General features: G+C 38.1%; 1 protein-coding gene across 3 annotated transcripts in view; it reads left to right on the top strand.

Annotated features, from left to right (window-relative positions):
- CTTNBP2 (cortactin binding protein 2) overlaps window positions 1-15,162 on the top strand; it is a 135,350-nt gene that overhangs the window by 105,256 nt on the left and 14,932 nt on the right. For all 3 annotated transcript variants that reach the window (XM_081957094.1, XM_081957095.1, XM_081957093.1), the window contains 2 exons: window positions 11,172-11,350; window positions 14,957-15,162. In XM_081957094.1, coding sequence (XP_081813220.1) covers window positions 11,172-11,350; window positions 14,957-15,162 — 385 coding nt within the window. The remainder of the gene's footprint in view (window positions 1-11,171; window positions 11,351-14,956) is intronic.

Here is a 15,162-nt window from a genome sequence, read left to right as displayed (position 1 = left end):
ACTTCACAGTAAGTTTTATGCTGACTGCAGACCTTTTGCTAATAAGGAGAGTTCCAAATCCTCAAGTCTAGCCAGTGAGAGATGGCACATCATCTTATCTTCAAAGTATAGTCATAAATATTGCTACTTAATAGAATGAGTGGGAATGCCAGTTCCTAGTGCAAAAAGGATGCTCTTTGGCCTGCACTATTAATCAGACTTGTTCCTCAAAAGAAGCCATGTCTGATTTACAGCGATTAGGAAGGACATTAATATTTGGAAATCCCAAGATTGTCTCTTCATTGCAACTGAAAGTTACTCTTAAGTTTGTGTTTTGCTATTTTAAAAAGTAAGCTAAGCTTATTGTGATTATAACACTTACATTCCCCACTTTAGAATGCTCAGAGCCCACATATTATTACAATAATCACTACAATAGTCTGTATAAAGTAGGCTCAATATGAGTCATTGCAATAATTTGCAGTTTGAGACTGAAGTTGAAATTTCCTGATTCTTGATTCAGTTTCGTACAGAATGGGGGGGGGGGATCTTAATGCAAAATTTAAAATGTTGTGGCATCACAATGCTTGCTTCAAATATGGGACAAGGATAGCAATGCTACAGTAGTTCTTGGTCTCGTAGTTGATCATAAGCAAAAAACAAGCCAGTTTGTTCTTCACTTTCCCCAATTTGATTAACAACCATTCTCCAACCTCTCTCTTTTTGTACTTGTATTCCTTTAACGGACTATTCATGAAATAGACGGGGGAGGAGAATTGCAGTAGTATTGTGTGCCATCAATGGGAGAGGAGGTACTTGCACTCCTCTCCTGGTTGGAGTTTTTGAAGTAGCCATACTCAGATAATTGAACAGGGGATAAAGGATAACTAAAGGGGGGTAAGAGTTTTCTTGGATAAACCCCAACTTTTGAGTCAGAAAATGCAGACCAAAATAGATGTTTTTCAAAACTAGCATAGACAATGGCATCCCAGGAATGTCTAGGTAGAGGAGCTGGGCTTTCCAGCTGAGAAGAATCTCTAAAGGCCATTGACATACTTCTTTTCACAGTAAAGGTAGCTGTATTCTGTAATAAATTTGCAGCCATGCCCAAAGTCTTTGTATACTGTAAGTTAGTTAGCCCCAATAGGAGCCGTAAGCCTTCTGGAAAAATCAAGTTTAGGTACAATTTAACTTAAATCTGCAATATTACCATATTCTTCTTTCATTTAAAAGACAAATTCTGTTTTACTAAAAAGAATACTTCTGTCTTAGCCTTTACCTAGAAAGTGTGTATGTGTTTGTGTGTATTCAATAAGATCAATTTGAATAAATTGTGGATGTATATTCAAAAAGCTAATCTCCTTAATTCACAATGCCTGTTCCTGCCTGTTCTACTTTGCTGCAGAACTATATGTATTTTAAGGCCAGATGGGCATAACAATGCTAAGTACATTACCTTTTTAAGACGGTTGTTAGTTTTTTCTCCTTTTTGAAAGGAATTTCCTTTATAGCTGTTGCTTCAAAGCATGATATTATACCTTAATTGAATACTTAGGTCAAGTTCTTCTGCCATATTTTGGACTTTGTTTCTATCTCTATTACATCTCTCAAGTGCTCTTGATTTTGTACAAATGTTATCATTAAAATGAGCCAAATCAGACAAGGATATGCACGGGCCCATCGCTGTAGCACGTTCACAAGGCAGCACATTCAAAACTGAATGAATAATTTTAAGTTCTTAACAGCACCTGGCTGATAGCAGGTGAAAATGTATGTTTCTGGCAGCTTATTAATACTGTTACAGATTTAAGAGGATGCTACTTTATAGGAGACATAAGATTATTTACCTTGAAAGTAATAGTGCTCTTATGTAGAAGCTAATTAAATTACACTTAAATTATTAGTTTAGGGAGATGTCACCAGACGTGCAGAGGAAGAGATTTAATTCTTTATTGATAATCATGGATTGGCTCATCAAAAATTGAGATCTGGGCTGTAGAATTTAAATTAATGGGGTTTTATATCCTTCACATTGATTTGTCTTAATCACTATAAAATATGACTTAACAGGACTTTTTGAGGGAAGCCTTGAGTAATGGTGCATGGTACCTGGTCTTCCACTGATGATACTCCCAAGTACAGTAATAGGAGTACCATCAGTCACTATGAGAAATGTAAAAATCCTAGAGCCAGTACCTTAGAGTGTTAGAAACCTGGTAGTTGATCCTCTCTGACATGCTAAAGCTGATCCTACTTCTCAGTGCCAATTCATATATCCTTGGACAAGGATATTTGGAGAAGGCCTTCAGGAAGCAATGGTCTATAACTGTGATGGCGAACATATGGCATACTTGCCAGAAGTGGCACGCAGAGCCGTTGCCCTTTCTCTTCCAGGTTCCAGTGCACCGGCCAACTGATTTTCACATGCATAGGTGCACCAGAAACTGGAAGAACAGCTGTCCAGTGCGCATGCACACACCAGAAGATGACGGGGGCCAGATGGCTGTTCTGGGGCCCCCAAGCTGTGCTCCGGACTGCGAATGCACCACAGGCTGGGGCAGCTCAAGAAGGGCGACTCGGGGGGGGGGGAGCCCTGGTGAGTGTTCCAGGAAGGCTGGAGGAGAACACAGTTCCTTATGCATGGAGACACACCGGCCGAGAAGCGGTCACAGTCCCTTGGAAGAAGCGGCAGGAGACAGGGGGTCTGCGTTGGCTTTTTCTGAGGCCGAGAAGGGGCTCTGGCTTTCCAGTGGAGGGAGGCAGAATTCCCTGCCCAACTTTTTCTCCCTGTCCAGGGCTGTGGAAGCAGGTTCTCAGTGGGGATGTCCCGCCACCCCGACAGGGACCAGTGGGCAGGCAGGGAAGCATGAGGACCCCAAAAATGGAAGGTGGAGCCAGCGCATGCATGCCAGACAGCTGGTCTTCATGCACACCAGAAACCGGCAGATCAGGTGGCATGCACGCACCCAAAAACAAAAGATTATCTGGGTCTTGGTGTACGTGCGCGCACGCACATATGCTCCCATTTTGGCACTCAGTGCCAAAAAGGTTCACCATCACTGGTCTATAATCTTTTGTTAGTCATACCTACAAGTTCACATTTCTTCTTAGAAAAAATGCTATGGACTTGCATACTTTTAAAATTGAGAAGTCTGAACAATTGAGCCAATGTAGCATATTCCACAATGACATATACATAAGTAGCTCCACTCCCCCATTATATTGAGGCAATCTTACTTTCCTAATTAAAAGACTGGATTTTTCCTCCTCTTTTTGCATTAAACCATTTTTTTCCTGTTGTGACTATTATAAAGTTATCTTCACCTCCATTTGGGCTAACTCTGAACCAAGCTCATTTGTGATCTGAGCCAATAGTTTTACAACTCAACATGTGAATGTCTGAGAATTTTTTTTACCTCATCAAATTAACTATTTTCTCTGGCAACATTATAATGATGTGATTAGACAAAAGAGTCATTAGGAAAAATGTTTCTATCCCAAATGCCTGTTATTTTTGCCCAAATCGTCATGTGTAACAGTCACTTGCCCCAAGATATCTCCATAAGGTGGTTTAAACAGCACATTCTGCAAGTTATCATTTGTGTAATATTCTATCCTGTTTCCTCTTATGACTGCATGTCAGTTGTAGGAAATCTGTGTAGCAAACATTTCTGTAATGATTCAGTGGGAATGTAGCACAATAGTTTCCTATAATGTTGACAGGGTGTGTTTATTAGACTCTGCTGTTTCTGGATCCAGTCCAATGGGATACAAATTGCCACTGAAATGTGTCAGAACCTGTCTTTGTACATATTTTGCTCATTCTTAAAGGGCTTGTCTGGTTCTCCATTTATTATCATTGGCAGAACCAACAACATACTTGTAGTTTCAGCTATATACATATAAATGCAGATAGTCCTTGCTGAACAATTTGTTCAGCAACTGTTCAAAGTTACGATGGCGCTGAATGAATGGTAGTTAAGACCAGTCTTCAAAGTTATAGTCACATAATGAAAACTCAAGCACTTGGTAGCCTGCCTACATTTACAATTGCAATGTGTGCTGCAAATCTCTCCCCCTGCCTATGCCCCCCATCTTTGCCCTTTTGACTAGTATGCACTCTACCCTTTATCTGCCACACCTGCTGCCCTAAGCTGAACTTTGCTATCTTCCACTGCTGAAGAGGCACACCCAGTTGAGGCAGCTGCTGGCCCTTTGCGAGGTAACTTTAAAGGTTTTTGATCTACGATGCACCATTTCACCCAGTTAAAGGTTGCAGACATAAAAGTATTAGTAATATATAGATTGTGAATCCAGTTACCATTATCTAAGGACTTCCTTTTTTAGAACATACCTATACAAATGGCAGAAGGTGAGCTGTATAACGCTATAGTAGCTAAAAATCAGAAGATATCTGATAATATCTTTATAGAGTAATACCATAAAATTCTAGCTGCCTAGTGAGATAGTTGGCAAAGGATAGAATAGAGTAGGGTAGGATAGGGTAGGGTAGGGTAGAATAGAATAGAATAGAATAGAATAGAATAGAATAGAATAGAATAGAATAGAACTCTTTATTGGCCAAGTGTGATTGGACACACAAGGAATTTGTTTTCGATGCATAAGTTCTCAGTGTACCTAAAAGCTATAAGTGATCAATCATCATCGTCGTCATAAAAATGCATTCATCGTAAATCATAACACTTAGTGATAGCCATAGGATACTAAATAAGCAATCAACATAAATTATACTAGGAAACTAAATAAAACAATATAAATCTGAAAGATACAAGCAACAAAGTTATAGTCATAAATAAAAAAGGAGATAGTTAATAGGAAACATGAAAATAGTAATGCAGCCTTAAGGAATAGTTTGACAGTGTTGTGGGAATTAGCATCTACCTCCCAGAAATATGAAATATTTTGGGAAATATTAAAAAGGCAGAATATTATATTTCCCTAAATGAGAAATGGAGAAACATGTTTTTAGAGGCAGGAAGTAGCCCCAAGTCTCTCTTAATAGCCCACAGCAGTTGCCAGTACGTAAGAGATAAAGTACTTATTGAAAGAAGAACACAAGGGCCATCTAGATGGCCCTATTCATAAGCAAAGCAAATACTGCAGGCAGAGGTCCATTCAACACAGGCTATTTCAAAATTGCTTGCAGAAAAGTTTGACAGCTAACAAAGGCAGAGTAATAGGATCAAAAGCAGCCCCTCACCCAAGATACAACACAGGACGAAAGCCACTAGGCACAATAGGAATTGTCCAACACCCTTTGAGAAGACAAGCCCCTTCATTGCGCCATATCAGAGCAGTCCAAACTTCATCTGGGAGCTCAGACTAACATGCACAAACCAGTATACAGAGACACTGAATAGTATAAATATATAGTAGTCTACTATGTAGAAATATAAAGGTATTCAGAGTCCGGTTAACAGTCCAAGTCATACACGGTTCAGTAATTCAGTTATCAAAATAGTCAGTCTAACGCACAAAATATAGCTAAACAGTAGCAAACCACAATACCTCGCAATACACCAACCAGCATCTAACAAAAACAGAAAGCTAACAGCCATTCTGGCTCCCTCTTATGGTTGCTTGAGGTAACAAACCAATTACATCTCTTAAGCATTTAAAGTAACAGTAAAGTAATCATAGTTTATATACATTGCCAAGCCAAGCCTAGGGTTACATCCCTAACAGAACCTGTATATGTTTTCCACCTATGGGAGTTGTCCTCAACTTATGACAAGAAGGGAGCTCAAAATCTGCATGATCAGTCATTACAGTTTTAAATCAAGTCTCCACATGACTGAATTCAATTTTACAGTCGTTTTTGCAACAGTTATTAAGTGAATCACATGGTGGTAAATCCAAATGCAGATTATCCAGTGGCTGTTTTTTCCCTATTTTTTTAAAATTTTGCCTTAAAACAATGAAAATATTTCAAACTGCAATCGTCTAACCATTGGATGCCGCAAAGGATTATAAATTTGAGCTTCCTGCCAACTACCCGAAATATGATAACATTAGTGTAGGATTGGTGTGACTGTCGTAACTAAGAAGACAGGTCATAAGTAACCCTCACCCCTTCCCCTTAGTTATCAATAAAGTTACTTTCATTGATGTATTAGTAGGTGGTTCCAGCCTGACAGATTCTCCTGGGAACATCTGGGAAAGCCTGCTGGACCATCCAGCTGTAGAGAAAGAAGTGCCTCACAGTGTTGCCAAGGTGTCTTGGAGAGTAATTCTCCTTCCCTTGGCCTCTCACACAAATATTACTAGCAAAACAACCTTCCTAGAAATTCCTCAAGTGGAATGAGAGGAAAAAGACCACCACCACCCTTCACTCTCTTTGGCTCCAAGAGGCAGTTTATTTGAAGGTGGAATCCCAAGAGCTGCGGGAGATTCAAATTCATGTTAATTTAGTTTTGCTACTTATATCGATCCTGGAATGATGGTTCCCACAGTAGAGGAGCTAGTTCAAGAAGAGTTGCCTGTGTGGGTCCAAGTTGTGTGAAATTGAGAAAGAAAAGACATGTTTGCTCATTTCTGAGAATTAAGAATCTCTCCGCCAAAGGATTTCTGGGCCCTTACCTTCAGAATAAAAATGAACTGCTCTGTGGTGGGAGACTGTTGAAGAAGACTTCTGAGCGTGAGGCCAAAGGTCTCCTCCAACAACTTCTTGTCCACCTGAAAGGAAACATAAGAGATGGTGCTATTACTTCGGGAGAACATTTTCCCATCCATGCAACCAGAAAGGAAATCCCAGAAATGTTGGTTAAAGTGGTACCTCAGAAACATCGTCCTGTCCTTCAAGGGAAGCCATCCAGTACAAAACAGAAAGGTCCATCAGCAAGGATACTATCGGTTTGTCCATTGTTGGTGTGATTTTGCTGTGGGACTAAAAGAAGAAAGACACATCAGTGCCCATGTTAGTGAGCAACTCTCAGCTTCATTTTTCCATAAGAATGGGATAAGCTGGTTCAACTGAATGGCCTTCCCCTTCTTACTCACTGAGTACCCCGAACAGACTTTCCACACTCACTACAAAAGAAACCAAAGTCTGGCCTGAGATTGTACATTTCTAACAAGGCAGCTAATCTGGTTGCGAAGCTGTGGTCCTGCAACAGAGCCTGCGAGGAAACAGAAGTGGAGAGAATCAGAAAATTCAAGTTCAACCAAGTTGCTCCAGAACTACTTCTTCGTCCCAGCCTCTTTTAACCTGCTATGCTGCTGCAACAGCTCTCAGTTCAGTCCACAGGAAAATTGTCCCCATGTTAAGGATCCTTTGGAGCTTTTGCTAAACCTTCTGATAATTCATAGTAGCTTTCCTCCTCTCTCTTTCCTTCTGATATCTCCCCATCCTCCTTGACTGCCACCCATTAACTCCTCCCCCTTCCCAACACATTTTTATTTCTGGGCATTGGGGCCCTCATTTGCGCACTTTTCTTAAGGCGAAACAGTGCAGTGATTGCACTGAAGACCTGAAACTGCATTCTCTATATGCTCCCTCCCCAGTTCCCAGTATATAGATTTGAACGTTCCCAGAAGAGTCTCATGGAAGCATAAAACTTGTGGAAAGTTAATGTGGATTCAGAAGCTTCATGAGGAGGGATGCTTAGGGGGTCAGGAGCCATTTGGTTCTGCCCAGCCCCTAAGTGCAACCTAGAATATAGGAAGGGGCAGAAGGGGCTCCTCTAGATGCTTACATGCCACTCCTAAAGGAGCTCTTTCCCTTTCCATCCCCTTCCAATCCAAAATGTTTATTCACCATGCTGCTCCACTTTGTGGAGTTCCATCTGGATAATAACTTTGATCTTCCTTTGGCCAGAAAGATTGCTAGAGACCTCCAAAGTCAAGTTTGAAAGACTTGCTGGCCTGGCCTTCCTTTTCTTTGTCCTCAAACAGCATTGGAAGACTTTCCTACATCGCTCTCGAAATCTCAGGAACCTAAGAAAAGGAACGGAATGGAATGGAGTAAATACCCATTTTCAGACTCTTACCTGCTCTACCTGCTCTGTTTCTGGGACAGGGAGAGCATTTGGGCAAAGACAGAAGCTCCTTCTGTGTAAATCTCTGTGAAGGAGCCCAGTCCTGAGGGCATCCCTTCCCTACCTTCCCCCTCTCAGTTTCCCCATCCTAGAGAAAAGGCTCACGGACAAACCTTCCACCTCCCAAACAGAAAAAACGTTGAGAACCTCTTTAGAACAGCCTTTCTGAAGACCTACTTACGTCTTTGAAAACATCTTCGCTTTCCTCAGTGACCACTGGCAGTTGGTGACCTTTGACTCTAGATGGAGTCATACAGTCAATAGAATTCTCAGAGAGGTGAAGGCCGCCTTTGGGATCTACCAAAGATGACCTGCTCCACCTTTTCTGCATACACTGTTGGCAGCCAAAGATCTCTAGGAACCTACTAACAAATCTCTCAAGCTGCCTGTCAATCATCTTTTGGTACAGAAGCCAAAGCCTCCCCTTTTTATATAGAAGCTCCATTAAGCTCCCTGACTAAGCAAGGCTCACCAATGCAGCTTTTGATCAACTTCCAGTCAAAATCAGTTGTGTTGCAAGCTCTCTCTGTCTGTCTGTCTGTCTCTCTCTCTCTCTCTCTCTCTCTCTCTCTCTGTGTGTGTGTGTGTGTGTGTGTGCGTGAGAGAGAGAGAGAGAGAGAGAGAACTCTGCTGGGTCTAGAGTCAGCTCCCTGTGTTCTATCTGCTTAGATGCAAATACCTTTTTCTGCATGCCAAACTATTTTTTTTAAGTTTTATTGATTTTCTGTTGTTTACATTTTGTTAGTGGTTAGTAAACATCATGTTGTCTGGGTTATTTTATTTCCTTAGCAATTTACATTACATTTTTATTCTTCACCCCTTTTTTCCAACCACTGGTAGAATGAGTTCCATGTTTGGTAATCTGTATCGTCTTTCTTTTTAATCTTCAGTGTAAGTCTGTGCTTTAACACAGGTCCACCATATGTGGTAATGTATCCCTGTTTTTTGGTTACATGTCCAACATTTGCTAGACATATTTTTAAACATTTTAGCTAACCTAGCAGGTGGTAAGTGCCATCTATAAAATATTTTCTATAAGTTTTCCTTATAAGAAGTTGCCATTGTTAATTGATAGTTTCTTTCTCATAAGTTTTGCAATTTCTCTAATTCTATATTATATCTAAAGTTTTTTCCCCACTATATCATTGTGTCTTTTACTTGTCCATCCTCCATTTTCTGATTTAGTAAAAAAAAAAAACCACGATATTTTTAAATTAGTTTTCAACAGAATTCAACAATATCTCATCAAAGGCAACTGTCTCCTTTATAAAAGCTGTTCATGTTCATGTCTTTATCATATCTAGATTGTATTTTCAATTGAGGCCACCATGATAACTTAATACCCTAGACTTCAAGTTCTTGCATAGATTTTAATTTCTCTTCAGTGTCAAAAATGTCTTTATATGTCACAATTTTTTCAAACTTCACCAGATTTGGTGAACATTTCCATCGTTGAGAGCCATTCTGGGATTCTCAAATAGATCTTAGCTTTTATTTTTTCTCAGACAAATAGTGAGTATCTTATGTAGTTATTTTGAAAGTATCTATGAATTTTATTCTTCTCATACCAAAAGAAAGCATGCCATCCCTGTTGTAGATCATGTCTTTCTAAATATAATAGTTTTTTGTGTCTGAGGGTTATCTATTCTTTTAGCCATGTTATAACACATCCTTGGTAATATAAAAACCAATCGGGTAGTCCAAATCCTCCATTTTCTTTAGATTCTTGTAACATTTTCAATTTAACTCTTTTTTCCCTTGCCAAATAAATTTCAAGATCAATGTGTTCAAATCATCAAAGAATTTCTTTTCACTGTTTGGAACAGGAAAAATAGTTTTGGTAGGATATTCATTTTTACAGTAGCAATCCTTCCCAACATTGATAGATGTAGATTATCAATTTTTCCAAATCTAATTTTATTTGGTTAAATAATTTCATATTATTATCTACTTTTATGATTGCACATCTTGCTGTTAAATATATTGTCAGATATTTAACTTTCTTAACTATTTGAAAGTCCACTGTTTCTTCCAGTTGTTCTTTTTGTTTCTGTGTGAGGTTTTTGACTATAACTTTAGGTTTTTTCCTCTGTTTATCTTCAGTCCTGCTACTTCTCCAAACTCCTCTATCTTTTTTAATAGTTTAGGAATTGTCTCCAACAGTTCTTCTGTAATGAATAACAAATCATCTCCGAACACTTGTAGTTTATATCTTTCCTCTCTTATCTCCATTCCTTTAATTTCTGGATCTTGTCTGATGTTCCTGTTCAAGACTTCCAAAGTCAATATAAATAGTAAAGGTGATAGCAGATATCCTTGTCTTGTGCTTTTCTTTATATTAAAATTCTCTGTATAGTCCCCATTTACAATTACTTTTGTTTTTTGTTTATGGTATATCGTCTTAATTACATTTATATCTTTTCCCCAAAATCAATGGAATTTAATTGATGTATCATAATTGCCAGCTTACATTATCAAAAGCTTTCCGAGCATCTAAAAAAATTGTTGTCATTTGTTTTGCTTGGTGTATTTCATTTTATTTAAAACAGAAATCCAATAAATATTCAGATAATTAATGCATCCATGGTAAATATAATTAAAAATCAATACTATAAGACACACAGAGTAGCAGCAGCAGTAATGGTAGAAGTACAACAAATATACAAGAATAAACAATGTTGAATTATTTTTTAAAACTTAGCAACAATTAACTATTCATCAAATAAATATTTTAAAAGAAAGAACTTCTGGAACATGAAGAAGGATTATGCTACCTTTGGTTACAAAGCAGTAATTGAGAAACAGCACCTTGTGCTTGAGTTTTAAATTTTGTGTCATCTTTTTCTGCATTTAGGGTGGGGACAGGGCAAGAGCAAATCATTTTGAATTTAGAACTATTCCTCTTTGGGATAAATACAGTATTTGTAACGTATTTTAAAGGAAGATATTTGTACTGGTAATCACAACTTGAAGCTAATTATCAAACAGTAAATTCCCAGGTGCTAACTTACTCCCAAAATCTTTTTAAAATTGTTATTTCCTGTGATTTGCAATGCAAATGGAAATTTCTTACTTTCTTTAAAGAGCAACATAAGATTATCATAAAAAAGTAATCATTTGTTCTATTCTATGTAGTTCAGGGGACAAATGCCGCCTCCTTGTGATCCTGTGTGCAAGATGGTTGAGTGGACTCTTACAGTGTGGGATCAACTGAACTCATGTTTGTCACGGCTTGGTGCACCTGAAGCTCTTGTTGGGCCCAGACATTTTCTTTGTTGTCCAGTGATGCCTGGTCACAGTCATGCAACAGTGAAGTAGGTCTTTTATATAATTCCTATTAATGCCATCCCATCCTTTAAAACATTTTAATCTCCAGTATGTTCCAGCCCTCTAATTAATCACTCTTTGCTCAATCATTAACGTGGTTAATATATTACTTTTGCCCAGGTAGAAATAGTTGGTGCTGGGACTGCGGAAGCTGCTGCTTGTGCAAAACCAGTTCTGCCATTGCCTGCTGCAGTGGATGTGGTCGCTCCATCAGTCACCGAGGCTGGATGCGGCTGATTGTCAGACTGGGAGGCTTGGACAAGGGCTTTGTGCGCCTTGAGGGTCTCGAAAGCCCCCCCGCATAAATTTGCATGGACTTTTTCCAAAAGTCACCAACAATCAAGAGTGGTTCAAAGATACCTAATTAGCTAACTAACTATTGGTAACTAACTAACTAGCTATTTGTCACTAAATATTATTAAAAGTATATTAATCAACATATACATATATTTTAAGGGTATCATTCAGTATACATTTATATGACGTGTAAAAGATAACCAAAATAAGATAAGGTAAGGTAACATTAGGTAAGATTATTAGGTAAGAGGAGAGGAGAGGAGATAAGGATTTTAAATTTCAATATTTATATTTAATTCTATTTTCAGAAAATTAGAACTCAGCATTCATTAATTCATAGCTGCTATATGGATAATAAGTTCCATCATTTTAGGAACTCCCCCAAAATATTTTTTTTTTACTTTTATCATTGATTAATATATATTTATTAGTTTTTGAGGTTTGTGCAAATGCCAATATAGGGTCCTTAGACAAAATTCCACAAACCACAAATCTTAGTTTTCTATTAGAGGGTTTTTTTAAAGCCCTTGCAGCAGAGTGTATCATTCAGTATACATTTATATGACATGTGTAAAAGATAATAAGATAAGGTAAGGTAAAGAACCACTCTTGACCACTTGTGATCCCAGAGCTATATACAGGTTCCAAAATCTAATAATCCAGAAGCCATCTAAAACTTGCTGCTGAATTTTATCATTTATTTTTACCCCAACATTTTTATTCTTACAAACAATCTCAAAATATTAAGTTTTTAATACTAGTATATAATTTTTAAAACATTTAATAACATTCAGTAAAATTTTATTTATTATCATTTCTTCTATGCCGCTTCCATCATATGACTCTAAGCAGCTTACAATGCAATTACAATACATCAAAATTATTAGTCATATTAAAATATTGACTAAGTTTAAAAAAAAACTAGGATCACTGTGCCAGACTGGATCAGATGGGTAGGGTTGAGATAAGCTTAACCAAATCTCTGACAGAACAGATGTTTCTTAAGCTGTTACTTTTTAATATTCTCAAAGGGAAAGCATAAAATACTAGGAAGTAATCATACTAAAACATTTAATTACTTTAAATCAAATTCTAGCTTTTGCCTGATCTTGTTCATCAGAGATGAGTTGTGGTCCTTTGCTCCAAAGCGCTGGGCATTTCTGCCTTCCATTAGTAAGATGGATAGTATGGTGAGCAAGTCCTGCTTACTTTTGGCCATCATAGCTAACATTGCTTTTAAGACTTTCGAATGGATTTAATAGCTGAACTGTAGCATACAGATGGCTGTTATCAGAAGCCTCTCTGTCAGCCTCAATTCTCAGACTTTAAATTTGGGATAAGGATGGATCTTTTGGGAATTTTTGCTCTAAAGATGAAAAATTATATTTTATGCCTCAGCATGTTATGGAAGAAAGAAAGTGGAAAAAATCACCTTAGTAAGGATTTTTCAAAGGTGGTGAGTGACTGTCAAAAACAGTATTCTGTTTAAATATTTATTTTCTTGATAAATAAAACAAGACGCTAAAAATAAACAAGCAGAAAAATGGCTAAGCATGTATTTGTCTCACAAATGTCAGCATTGCTGATATATTAAGCTTCAGGGGTGGGTTACTACCGGTGTTGATACTGGTTCACTTCCCATGAACGTTAGATGTATTTAAAAGTTCTAATATATCAATGCTTCTCTTTTTGTCTTTAATTCAGACTTTTTCCATTTCAATTTATAAGCTGGTCATGAGGAATATTTTGAAACACAGCCAAAAGGAGCTTTCTTAGAGGGATGGTTAATGTAACCGCTTGCCTCTATCTGTCAGAAGAAGGCTTATGGTTTTGTTAAGACTAGTAAATCTATCACAGCATAAGCTTTCAGCAGTGCACTTCATTAAATGTAAAATATTTTAGCCCAAGGTATCTCTTATAATGATCCACAAGCTTAGTTATGAAATAAGGAGTTATAAACACTGAGGTTGGAGGAAAATTAAATGCAGGAAGTACAGCGTTCAGTTTAACTCTTCTCTTTGTGAAGAGAATTAATTCCCTGTTTGTGAATTAGGGAAGGCAGATTTGTTCAAATGCAACATACACAACAATTTTTTTTGCTCATTTCTGCCCTCCCCAACCCCCAGGAGCTCTCTGAAAGCCTTCTACAAGCTATGCATGGGCATTTTGGTGAAGGGGCGGGGTTTCAGGAGGCAAAAAAATGCCGTATTCAGTGTATAAGACTTTCAGATTTTCAGCCTCTTTTCTGAGGGAAAAAGGGGCGTCTTATACACCAAAAATACGGTAAGATTCTACCTTCACCGTAGAAATGCTCTGATTTACCTTGACTAATTATTCTTTTCTTGACCTGCCCACCTACTTCACAAATTAATGATTACAGGAGGAAAAAAGAAAGGAGTGCTGTGTATGCAGCCACCCGAACTACTAAATAAAAGCATCCAATCAGGGTCAATCACCAGAGGTTTAGTATTCAGAGCTTTCGGACTCGTGCTGGAGCCCATCCTCAGGCAACCTTTGATGGAGAGAAGCCACAGTTGTTAAGTGAATCATTGCAGTTAAATCAGTAACTTGGTTGTTAAGTGAATCTGACTCTTCCATTGACTTTGCTTGTCAGAAACTTGCAAAAGGTGATCACATGACCACAGGACGCCACAACAGTCATAAATACAGGCCAGCCGGCAAGCATCCAAATTTTGATTGTGTGATTATGGGGGTGCAGTTGTTAATGTGAAAAACGGTCATAAGTCACTTTTTCCAGGCCCGTTATAACTTCAAATGGTTACTAAACAAACTGTTGTAAAGTCAAGTATCTGCCTTCATTCGTTCTAAATAAAAGTTGGAATATAATTCTTTTTTTTTTAATGACCAACATATTCCTTTTCTATAATCCATTGGTTTTACAGCCCAGGCTTTTTTTTTGTGCCAGTACGATGTCAGAGTTCCCTTCCCCTTCAACAGCTTTGGACAACTAATTCCTTAGCAGTTCGAAGAATCAGTGCTTTGAGTCAGATAACATTTTGATGCTGATTTATGACCCCAAACTGCAACTAATACTTTGTCAAAATTATGCTGCTTCTTTGAGTACTTTTTTTTAGTGAATCTCACTCTTGCTGGGAAAAATAACAAAATATACATGCTGCCACATTGAATAAACTACTATAGATAAAAGCATTGTCATTTGAATAGCAGACTGCTGGTTAGAGCTGTGTTAGCACTACCCTTTTATTTATATTTGCACCAGTATCTGGAAATGACAGTTATCTCTTCGTCCTATTCTTTTTCCGTTCTGCTTCAAGGTGGATGTCAAAATTGTGGAATGCCATTATTGCTCCCCGAGTTCAAGAAGCAATTCTCTCCAGAGCTTCTCTCAGAAGACCACTCACACCTGGACAAATGGCAGTCAAAAAACGTCCAAGCCAAGGGCAGCAGGCAGTAGTGAAAGCTGCACTCAGCATCTTGTTAAATAAAGCAGTTCTGCATGGATGCCCTCTTCCCAGATCAG

Source organism: Natrix helvetica (assembly GCF_964273705.1).
Source record: "Natrix helvetica genome assembly, chromosome: 6".
Taxonomy (NCBI): Eukaryota; Metazoa; Chordata; class Lepidosauria; order Squamata; family Natricidae; genus Natrix; species Natrix helvetica.
Note: the sequence above shows the minus strand (reverse complement) of the source record. Positions and strands in the feature narration are given on the sequence as shown.